Genomic DNA, 11,978 nt, shown 5'->3' on the forward strand with positions numbered 1-11,978 from the left:
AAAGATTTCTTGGCTGGCTCATACACAATAGCAGAAAAATGAATAGAAGATTTAATTTGCATGAAAGCCTGTCATTGCTTGGTAAAAAAAATAAATGAAAATGTCATAATATATATATATATATATATATATATATATACACACACACACACAGGATTGGGAGAGTTACTTTTGGAATGTATTCCACTACATATTACAGAATACATGCTGTAAAATTGAATTTGTAACATATTCAGTTAGATTACTCAAGATCAGTAACGTATTCTAAATACTTTGGATTATTTCGTCAGCACTGGTAGATTTTTTCACTTGTTTTGACTATAAAAACTCTGCCAGTACAGTAAGACAAAATACACGTTAAAAATACATTCTCTGAAAAACCTAAATATCTTATGCAATGTTGTTTCTAAGAAGAGATAAATCAAATTGATCTTGTTTTAAGGATTTTTAGATATTTTTACAGGAAAACAATATGAAAATGATTATCAAGAATACGATTTTTGCCCTAATATCAAAGGTCTTACTAGAAAAAAAGAATTTAATCCAATGTGAATTTTCTTGATAAAAAAATATAATTGTGCCTGGTAACATGTGCATGTAAAATGGCTAGAAATAGCATAAAGCTGACAATTTACACAAGGTTTATTTCTAATTCTTCTGCTCCAAACTTACTTCTCTGTCTGCTCGTATGAATGTAACACATAATAAGAAAGTGTTTCACCGCTGTTCAAATGCACGTTGGATCGCATCATTTATATGTATAAAAGTTTTCCATCTGAAAGGACTAAATATTAAATGAAACAAATGACAATAAAATGTAAAGTAATCTCTTCAGTAATCAAAATACCTTTTGAATGTAACTGTATTCTAATTAGCAATTATTTAAATTCTAACTGTAGTGGAATACAGTTACTTCTACTTTGTATTTTAAATACGCAATCCTGTTACATGTATTCCATTACTCCCCAACCCTGTGTGTGTGTGTGTGTGTGTGATATATATATATATATATATATATATATATATATATATATATACTGTATAAACATGATAATACTCTATAAACACAAAATTGCTTAAAAACTTGCATACATTCAACAAAATAAAAACTAAAATAACACAAATTACCCTGTTCAAAACTTTACATACCCTTGGTTACTAATATCATGTATTGCCTCCTCGAGCATTAATCTGTGTTTGTAGCCTTTTGCTGTAAAAATAAATAAATAAATAAATATTTATGATCTCTCTTTTTTATCATTATTTTTTTCTTAATGCTATAAACATCTTATGATTCTGCAATATCGTATGAGCACAATATTTAAATATAAGGATATACTCAAAATAATTGTTTGCATTTTTTGTGTAAACATGGTATGTTGCTTTGAGATAGTTTGTGTGTGCTTCATGTTTACTTAATTATCCAATAAATTATGTGTGTCAATTTTGTCTCCTTTTGTCCAATGTTTGCATCGTTTGACTAGCAGGTCAAACTGACAATTGACCGCTTAGTTTAACTTGAAAATTAATCTCTCCAACTCTTAAAAGACACAAGAGACATTACAAAACCAGATGGAAGATGCAGACCAATAAAAGTGGAAAAATAAGTATGTTGTGTTTGTATTTCCCATAAGGACACAGAGTTATAGAGATTGCTTGAAAAACTGACAATAGCATATGATTACAAGAAAAAGTAAGAATAATAGGAAAGGAATTATCCTTTGAGTTTTAAATGCCACATGTATTCAAATAATACTGCTTCTGTGTGAATTTTCACTTTACATTCCTGTTTGACAGAGAGTACATGCATGGACAATCATATTTTATATTATCATGTCATGTTTCAGGATGAACTTTTCACCTGTAATTATGTGCTAATACTGTATAATACACAGTTTCTGTATGTATAAGGTAAAACTCGTTCAATATAAAGCCAAATTTAATAAAATTAAACCTGAAACTTTTTCAGAATGAAAATTTTTATTTGGCTCCACCCAAGGTGGAATGACATAAAAGACAGGACAAAAATAAATAAAAAAAATAAAACTATTAAAACATTCAAACATTCACACTCAATACTCTACCTTATGCCACAACATTAAGAAAAGGATTAACGTGATTCATTCAATTAAAAACAATGAATTGCACTTGAATAGATAAATACATAGCATAAAGTCATGAGTAAGAACAATAAGATCATCAATAACCAAATTAATTACTCAATAAAATAACATAAGATGGAATAAAAGACCTCTTAAAATATTCTTAGTGGTACTGTGTACTCTTTAGTGTCTTCCTGATGGCAATTTATCAAATTCATTCTACTGGGAGTGTGACAGATCATTCACTATTATTGTTGTTGCTTGCCATATTTACTATTCTTTTTCATTTGTTCTTGTTGCTGGCCCCTTTCAATACCAACATGCAATGTTATACCTCAGAATACTCTCCACAAGACTTCTATAGACCACTTCTAAAACATCTTTGCACACATTAAAGCTGTTCAACTTCCTGAGAAGGTACTGCCGTTGCATTGCAAAGTAAATGGTTATCCATTTGTTAAAGTCTGAGGGTAACACTTTACAGTAAGGCTATATTAGTTAACATTAGTTTACTACATTAGTTAACATTAACTATTAATAATCAATATTTTATAGCACTTATTAATCGTTGTTAATGTTAATTTCTATATACACATATATATATATATATATATATATATATATATATATATATATATATATATATATATATATATATATATATTTATTTATTTTTTATTTTTTTATTAAAAGTTGTTAGTGTTTACAGTAATAAATGCATTATTATGATAACATGCATGGTAACACTTACCAATAAGGTGGTATTTGGTAACATTAGTAAATGCATTTGAATTAACAATGAACAATATACGTTTATGGTTCATGATATTTAAAAAAAATTAAAATGCAATTGTTCATTGTCAGTTCAATTTAGTTAATAATGCATAAACTAAATCTTACACATATAACTTCTAATTGTATTTTATATATATTTTGAAAATAACATTAACCAAGATTAATAAGTGCTGTAAAAGTATTGTTTATTGTTAGTTCAAGTGAACTAATGCAGTTAACTAGTGTTAACTTGTTGTAAAGGTGTTACAACATGCACTAACAATAAACAATTGATAGATAAATAAATTCTGTAAAAAAACACGTATGCATATGAAAGATCAGGTTGAGGAAGGACGTGTTGATCCCTGTAGAGAAAATGTATTAGACGTGCTGTCAGTATGCATAGTAATTTAAATTAAAATTAAAAATAGAAAGAAATATGTATCTCTCTAAATTACATCTTAAAACTTACATGAAGAGGAGTGTTGTGTTTTCTCTTTTTGAAGATGGTCAAACCAGTAATGCTGCACTCAAGAGACTCTGCAAACAGAAATGAACCATTTTCAGTGTCATAAAAACCTTGATGCAATGCAAAATAAGGAGAAATAATGGGAAAAGATACACCTTTTATGACATTGTTAATGTCTTTGTTTTTAAGTCAAATGTCCCGTGACTTTCACTTCTCATGGCTCTGATGATGTTGGTGGTCAGAATTCAGAAGTTCTCTCTAAATTAGGAGAAGGTCTTTGCTAAAACCCATATGAAATTAATAAAAATCCATAATTATCATATTTTTGTAAATTTACAATAAAACTACAAACACCAAATACTCACAAGTTGAGAAATCAAAACATTTCCATCACTTCCCAGGGGCGGAGCCAGAAGGGTGGCAAATTAGCATTGTTAATTGCTATAACATTCTGAACCCAAGTGAGATTATTTGGGCATATTATTTGAAATATCCCAGACAGATGAGACTTTATTAAATCACATACTAAGCACAGAAAAGAGCCTTTTATATGCATACTTTCACAAACTAGATCTTTAAGAACGCTGTTTGTTATGCGGACACCACAATCTGTGATGTCAGAGACGTGTAGTGTTGATTCCGGTGGAAAATAGCACTGGCCATAAATTATATATAGTAGGCTAACATGCTCATGTGCATTCAACTTCAATCAATGCTCGCGAGTTTTATTAAGGTGTGCGAGCGCATGCAATCGCGGCTACATGGAAAATAAAACAATGCCGATTGAATATCAAGGGAATACCCGTGCAATGCACTCATTTTTTAAATCAGATTTCTTAATGGCTGTGACTTAGCCTATGTGCGCATAGTTTCTATAGTCTTGACGCAGCGTTTGCTGTGTCAGTAACAGAAGAGAAAGCTGAGCGCACCGGCTGCACTGTTGCATGAACGTCGAGTAGTTAATTACTTTACCGCATTCAACTGCAGTTCCCCCTCCACACACACACTCACGCGCTTTTTTAGAAAAAGTAACAACCTTAACGCGAGAAACACCTATGATCTATGGAATATTTGCTTTTTTATTTTCCGATACCAAAAATGCGTGTTTCAGCTGGGGGAATCAGGAATATTGTCTCCGAGGACTCTTAAAATCCACCTTGTCGTGCACTTTAAAGACATTTAAAGGCACACAATGATGTAAACGGACCTAACACGATGGGCAAAGAAGAAAATCCACCTGAAATGAATAAAATCTAAAGCATTCGACGGTGCGAGCATTTTCATCACTGTTTGCCCTGTATGTGGACAGCTCTTTTTTTTTTCTTCCCCCTACCAAGTAAGCATTCCCTCATCCGATGGATTTTTGCCTTTGCAGCTCAGCAGAGGGTGTTAGATCCACCAGTGATCACCAGGCTGAAAAGTGCAGCATCTCTCAGCAGCCTTCTTCGTGATAGAAAAACGCTCACCGAGAACTGACGAGGGAAGCGAAAGGATGTAAAAATCGCATTGTTCTCAACGTCGGTGCGCGGTGTGATTTCAGCACCAAGGGGGGGAAGAACTGCTCCCGCACGGTGGATTTTAGAGATGCACAACAAGGTCAGTGTTTGCTGTCGTGAAAAGTCAAATAAATGAGTCTCTCTGCGGGCTTTAAGATGCTTTGGCGAGCATGAGATGGAAAAGTGATGAAAAAAAGGCTTCTTGGCGGTCGATTTTTCGAGCATGGATGTACTACTGATCACAGAGTGTCCTCTGATTTTTTAGACTGGAGATGTACGATCTCGTTTCTCGCCCTGCCGCCGATCGCATTCATGTCTTGATGTCGGAGATGATTTTGGCGTATTGAAAATGCTGCTTTGGATTGTGTTGCTGCTGAAGGCGGCTCTTTGTGTGGCTATTGGAAATGTTACAAGGGACGTGTGTAAGGAGCACATTTGCTCGTGCAATGCAATAGAAGGCGACTTGCACATCGACTGCGAGAAACGGGGCCTCACGAATCTGCACCATTTGACGGGTCCGAGTTCCCAGTTCTACCACCTCCTGCTCCACGGGAATTCTCTGTCCAGGCTGTTCCCGAACGAGTTCGCCAACTTTTACAACGCCGTCAGCTTGCATTTGGAGAACAACGGCTTGCACGACATCGTGCCGGGATCGTTTCTGGGACTGCAGCTCGTCAAGCGACTGCACATCAATAACAATAAAATACGTTCTTTCAAAAAGAGCACGTTTCTCGGTTTGGACGACCTGGAGTATCTTCAGGCTGACTTCAACCTTTTGAGGGACATCGACCCGTCGGTGTTCAGGGACTTGAGCAAGCTTGAAGTTTTAATTCTGAACGATAACCTTATTAGTGCGCTTCCCATCAACGTGTTCCAAAACGTCCCCATTACGCACCTCGATCTTAGAGGGAACCGAATAAAAACGTTGTCTTATGAGGGGATTCTAGAACAGATACCTGGCATCGTGGAGGTTTTACTGGAGGACAACCCGTGGGATTGCAACTGCGACCTGGTTTCCCTAAAGGAATGGCTGGAGAACATCCCGCAGAACGCGCTCATGGGACGGGTCATTTGCGAGGCGCCCACTCGGCTGCAGGGCAACGACTTGAACGAAACGGCCGAAACCGAGCTGTGTCCTTCAAATAATGTCATGGATTCGAGTTTGGTTGCGCCTCCCACTCAGGACGAGACCCCTGATCGTGGCCCCCATCCCACGCCGTATAAACCAAGCAGGGGTACGGAGTCCCACAATAAGGGGCGTCCTAAAGCAAGGGAGAATTGGCAGCTGAAAACGAAGCCCACGGCTATGGCGACGGGCGCAATCGAGCGGGATCCGCTGTCTAACTCGACCTGTCCGCAGTCATGTAGCTGTAAACTGATTGGAACTAGACAAGGGTTTGGGGTTAACTGCGAGGGCAGGAAGATAGAAAGCGTGGCCTATCTCAAACCCAAACCCCTGAGCGCGCACGAGTTAAATCTGCGCGACAACAACATTCACGCGGTCAAAAGAAACCAGCTGAGAGGCTACCACAGCTTAAATTTGCTCGATCTGGGGGGGAATAACATTAAAGTGATCGAAAATTACACTTTTCATAACCTCACCGAGTTGAGGTGGCTTTACATGGACAAGAACTACTTGGATACGCTACTGGCCGAGATGTTTGTCGGACTTCAAAATCTGGAGTATCTCAGTTTGGAATATAACGACATCCAGCTCATAATGCCGGGCACGTTCAGCCCTATGCCCAACTTGAGGATCCTTTTCCTAAACAACAACTTGCTCAAATCTCTCCCCATGGATGCGTTCTTGGGGGTTTCGTTGTCCAAAATAAGCTTGCATAATAATTATTTCACCTATCTGCCCGTGACGAGTGTGTTAGATCAGCTCAACTCAATCATCCAGATCGATTTGCACGGCAACCCCTGGGACTGCTCGTGTCACATCGTCCCTTTTAAACAGTGGACAGACAAGCTGGGCGTAGATGTAATCGTGAGCGATCTCAAATGCGAGTCGCCCGAGGAGTTCTGGAAAAGGGATTTCCGTCGCATCAGAAACGATCTGATGTGCCCTCAGCTTTATGACAAGGTCTCCCCCACTTCGCTGTCCAAAAACAGCACTTCCCCCTCAGACACGGGCACGCGCCCCAACTCCTATCTGGAGCCCAGCAGAGTGTCTATATCGGTGCTCGTGCCCGGTTTGCTTTTGGTTTTCGTGACGTCGGCATTCACCGTGGTGGGAATGCTCGTGTTTATACTGCGCAATCGAAAGAGGTCGAAACGAAGAGATGGGAATTCTTCCGCGTCAGAGATCAATTCTTTGCAGACAGTGTGCGACTCGTCCTATTGGCACAGCGGAGCTTATCACGCGGACGGGCCCCACAGAGGTTTCGACTGTGGGGTCCATTCACTGTCCGACAAATGATGCGCAGAATGCGCAAACGAGAGCAAATATACTGCGCAACACAAACATGTAAACTCCTAAAACTCGCCTCTGTGGGAAAATATATTTTTTGTGCGCTTTGGTTGAGTATGCGCCCAGGAAACTCTGCAATGGGGGCCCCATTGTAATATATGTATAGAGCTTCTCTCTTTATCCTTCTCTCTCCTCCCAGTTCAGACTGCAAATCAAAAGAGGACGGTGCACGAACGCATGAATGTAATGTAAATAACGGACTGTAACATATCTGCATGATTCGCATGGTCTCAACACACACTGGGAACCATTACCACAGTAACAAAGACACTTCTTTCGTGTTATCAGTCTATCTCTATATAAATCTAAAACTATATATGACTATATTAAAAGTGCCATTTCTTCTATTTTGGTCGGTTAGGGTTTGTATTCGTTGTTTTTATTTCTCTTTCTCAAAGGAGAATATAGCCTACTTAGGTGGAAATGTAGAGATAACAAGTTGTAAATGCATGTATAATTTCCGTTTTATCCGTTGATTGATGATTGATATCGGGGTTATTTATACTTTTTATTGTGTGTGTGTGTGTGTGTGTGTGTGTGTGTACAGGTTTGGGTGGTTTACGAGGACATTTTTTTAGGTTACAAACTGGCAATTACAAGGGTATTATTCTATAAATGTGGTTTATGAGGAAATGTCTAGTGTCCCCATAATTCAAATCACTTAAAAAACATACTAAACGATTTTGTTTTTGTTTTTTTGTTTTTGTTGTTTTTTTTTATGTAAAAATGCAGAAAGTTTTTTGTGAGGGTTAGGGTTAGAGGATAGAATCTATAGTTTGTACAGTATAAAAATCATTATTTCTATAGAGAGTCCTCATAAGGATAGCCACACCAACATGTATGTGAGTGTGTGTGTGTGTGTGTGTGTGTGTGTGTGTGTGTATGTGTGTGTGTGTGTGCGCGCGCGCGCAGATTTCTCAAGCATCTGCCCAGTCATCTCCTTTTTATGAATGTAAAATGTGTTTATCTTATAGTGTGCCAACTGTTGACAGTTTAGGAAGGGGAGAAGAAATTATCCTGCGAAAATTTCAATGTAGCGCCAGTGGTCTTGTGTTGATGAATAGTGTGTGTGGGTCAACACAAGGAGAGTTTTTTTATTTGTTTTTAATTTTTTTTTTAATTGTTTTTTTTTTTTTTAATGGCATACATTTAAAAAGCAAAACGTTTTCAGAAGGTTTTGGTATGCGACGTGTCCGTCTACAGAGTGCACATATCCTAAGATGCCTTTATTTTTTATTTATTATTATTATATTGTTATTAATATTCTTTAAGAAGTAGGCCTATTCCTTCACAAAAGCCTATTATTCTCTGCAAGTATTGTGAGCTTTTGTAAAGCCATCTATTTTGTACAAATATGAGAGAGGGATATTAAATGCTTTGGTTCATGTCATTATACAGTGGATAAAAGGATATATATATATATATATATATATATATATATATATATATATATATATATATATATATATAAAATAAAAATACAGACTAGAGGCATGTCTCTGCAGTTGACTGATGTCATAGTTTGAATAGCTGCCTCTAGATGTCGCTGCTGCCTCTCGAGCACATGAAAACATGCTGGGAAATTGAGTTCACCAGTAAGTGTAGGACCTACACTGATGCGAACTTGCGTATACGTTATCAACATAACTAGGCTAGCGTGTCACTGTGATGGCGAATTTTTGGATTGAATGGCTGAATCAAGGTCAGTATCAGAGGAAATGTGCTGTACAGTATTTCCAAAATGTCATTTGTACAAACAAGATAGAGTGTGGCACCATTCATCTCACTGCTAGCATTTAAATGTCACTGCTGATGTTCGCTGAGGTAGAGTTTTCACTGTAGTGATTTTACAACAAAACGGCATAAATAAAGAAAGATTAAAAAGCTGACCAACAAGAGTAACCAGCCATCCTCTTAAAGATATCATCGTGGCCTCAATTAAGTGTTACTTTGACAGAGCAAACACCACACAGACCTATCTTAAAGGAATAGTTCAACAATAAAGTGTCAAATCTGTCATTATTTACTCACCCTTTTGTTGTTTGAAGTCTGTATGTACTGTATGCCCTCTCATATATGCTGTTATTTCTTTATAGTTTTTTCTCTGTTGAATACAAAAGTAGAATTTTTTGAAGAAGGGTGGACTTTGCATCACAGGTTCTCGTGTCACGTGACCCGGCACCAAATTTCAGTAGAGTGCAACAGTCTGGTTCCAGTAGTAAAAATCCTATTAATTTTTTCCATAGACAAATAGATTTTTACCAATAACTTACAGTATAAACATTTAAAGACAGACCTACCGTGAGCTCCGAGGTTGTTAATCAATGGTAAATGCTTCTGTTGAAGCCATCAGTCGAGGTTATTTCAACTTATAGTTTAAAAATCGTGTTCACTAGCGGAGTTCCTGGCGAACAACTACAATACCCATAATCTTAAATAGAGATTCACCAATCAGAGAACTGCGGACAAGAAAGCCCACCAAACAAGCCCATAAGCGACCACCCACGATGCATTGTAAATGACACAATCAAATTTGTCTCCCTTCACTCTCAAACAACTTATAAATTTGTATATATTGAAATACAATATATATAATTATGCTAAGTTTCTATACTTATAATTAACTACCTAAAATCAATAGTTTTATATATTTGATTATGTCATTCACAATGCTTCATGGGATTGTAGTTTGTGCCCTCGTGAAAGATGTCAAGTACACAGTCTTGTGCTTTTGTCTTTTTGTCAGATTTTTAGTCCTTTTTTTGCTTCAATACAAAGTTTGTAATGTTGTGATTCACCTCAGAACTGGTTGGTTTGGTTGATGGTGCAAAACTCTTTTATGGAAGATTTTATGGAAATTCTATGGAAGAAATGAATGGGGAAAATGCTTCCGGAACCCAAACGACTGAAAAAGTTGGCAGGCACTGTTACGCTCTGTTGAAAGCAACACATTTTAGTGACAAGAGACTTTAATTTTTTTCTGTTTGGTTATGAAGTGGAATGGAAGTTATGGAATGCTTCAGATGACCTGGAATTTTGTGCACAAGTCATGTGGACTACTTTTATGGTGCTTCTTTGTTGTTTCATTATCCTTTTTTGAGCTTGATGGTCACTAAACTGTAATTGAATGGAACAGAGCGGTAAAATGATCCACAAAAAGAAAAAAAGAAAGAAAAAGATAACAGCATACAGGGTAAGAATGACATGAGAGTGAATAAATAATGACAGAATTTTAATTTTGGGCTGAACTATTGCTCTTTGTTTTTAACTCTTGCATTTAAAAATAAAATAAAAATAAAAGAAAGATATGTATCTTGACCCTAATGGAAGCTGAGATAGGTGTATAATACATTAATACTGTAACCGTTCCTTGGTCTTGCTGAAAAAATAAATAAATAAAATAAAACATGTCAAAATGACCTGCAAGTCTAAGAAAGGTGTAAACAAAGGAAATAAAAGTAATGCTAGTGTGTATAACGCCATCCAATAATATTGGCCTCCTCTTCACGGCCATTCCTTGTTTCCAAGTGTGGAAAATATTGGCACTGGGAGATGCTTTTCTCTCTTACCTGTCAATTTGATTTAGGTTGCACACAAACAAAGTCGGTTGAATTGCAATCCAGCAGAATGTCCCAATGGATTTCTTGTCATACTGGAATGGTTTACTTTAATGTAGATCCAGCGGCCTCAGAGAGATGTGTGTTGTGACTCATGCTGCACATATGCACATAATGAAAAAAGAAAAGCGCATCAATACTTCCCCCAGCCAAGACTGAAAGCCTTCCTTGTGATCTGTTATTTCTGTTTTAACGTGTATGGCTGCCCATCAGCTCGAGGCATCTCTTTTGTTCTCGATTTCTCTCTCGTCCTGCGGTGGGAGGGTAATTCTTTGTCACTCCATTGTGAAAGAATGTACCACATTCTGGCTTATCGATTATTTGTTGCATTTTTTCTGGACGGTTTGTCTCATAGTTACATTTCTGTGCTTTGCTACATTTGATCTGCTTCTATTTTGTTAAATAAAATGTGCTGGAGGTTGGGTAAAGTTACAGTTGGAACATTTTATTTTGTTTGTGAATGCAAAGGTGATTAACAGTTCTTGTCATCATGCTATATCTTATTTCACGTTCCTGATCTTATTGTATATGAAATTTATCAGTGTATGTTTGTAATATTTTAAACGACTTTCTTTACTAGATGACATCACCAGCCCTCTTATTATTTACCATCTTTTCTCCAATCACCAGGCTCGATTCTTGTATGGAACTGCAACTTTTCATCATCCAATTAGTTTTATGGATAAATATTGTTGAATGTCCTGTTTAACCTGAAAGTATGTTGTGTTAAGGAGGTAAAATACGTTGCAAATGCCATTTCATGTTGACTTTTGAGAAATTGTTCAACCAAAAATTTAGATTCTGTCAACATTTGCTCAACCAAAAATTTAGATTCTGTCAACATTTGCTCATCCACATGTTGATCCAAACCTGTTTGACTTTTGTTTTCTTCTGCGGAACACAAAATACGATTGGCAGAATGTTAGAGACTGTCCGTCACTATTCACTCTCCTTGTATAAAAAAAAAAAAAAAGGAGAAAAAAAGGTGCAATCAAAGAGAATGGTGACTGAGGCAATCACTGTGCCTAACATCTCATGTTGTGTTCT

At 36.8% G+C, this 11,978-nt stretch overlaps 1 protein-coding gene across 1 annotated transcript; it reads left to right on the forward strand.

Moving 5' to 3' along the window:
- The first annotated feature begins 3,353 nt into the window (after positions 1-3,353).
- LOC127444919 (SLIT and NTRK-like protein 1) lies at positions 3,354-8,709 on the forward strand. Its single transcript, XM_051704581.1, has one exon. It carries the CDS (start codon positions 5,191-5,193, stop codon positions 7,261-7,263), a length of 2,073 nt encoding a protein of 690 aa, XP_051560541.1. The 5' UTR covers positions 3,354-5,190; the 3' UTR covers positions 7,264-8,709.
- Positions 8,710-11,978: the final 3,269 nt, after the last annotated feature.

This window comes from Myxocyprinus asiaticus, chromosome 8 (assembly GCF_019703515.2).
Source record: "Myxocyprinus asiaticus isolate MX2 ecotype Aquarium Trade chromosome 8, UBuf_Myxa_2, whole genome shotgun sequence".
Lineage (NCBI taxonomy): Eukaryota > Metazoa > Chordata > Actinopteri > Cypriniformes > Catostomidae > Myxocyprinus > Myxocyprinus asiaticus.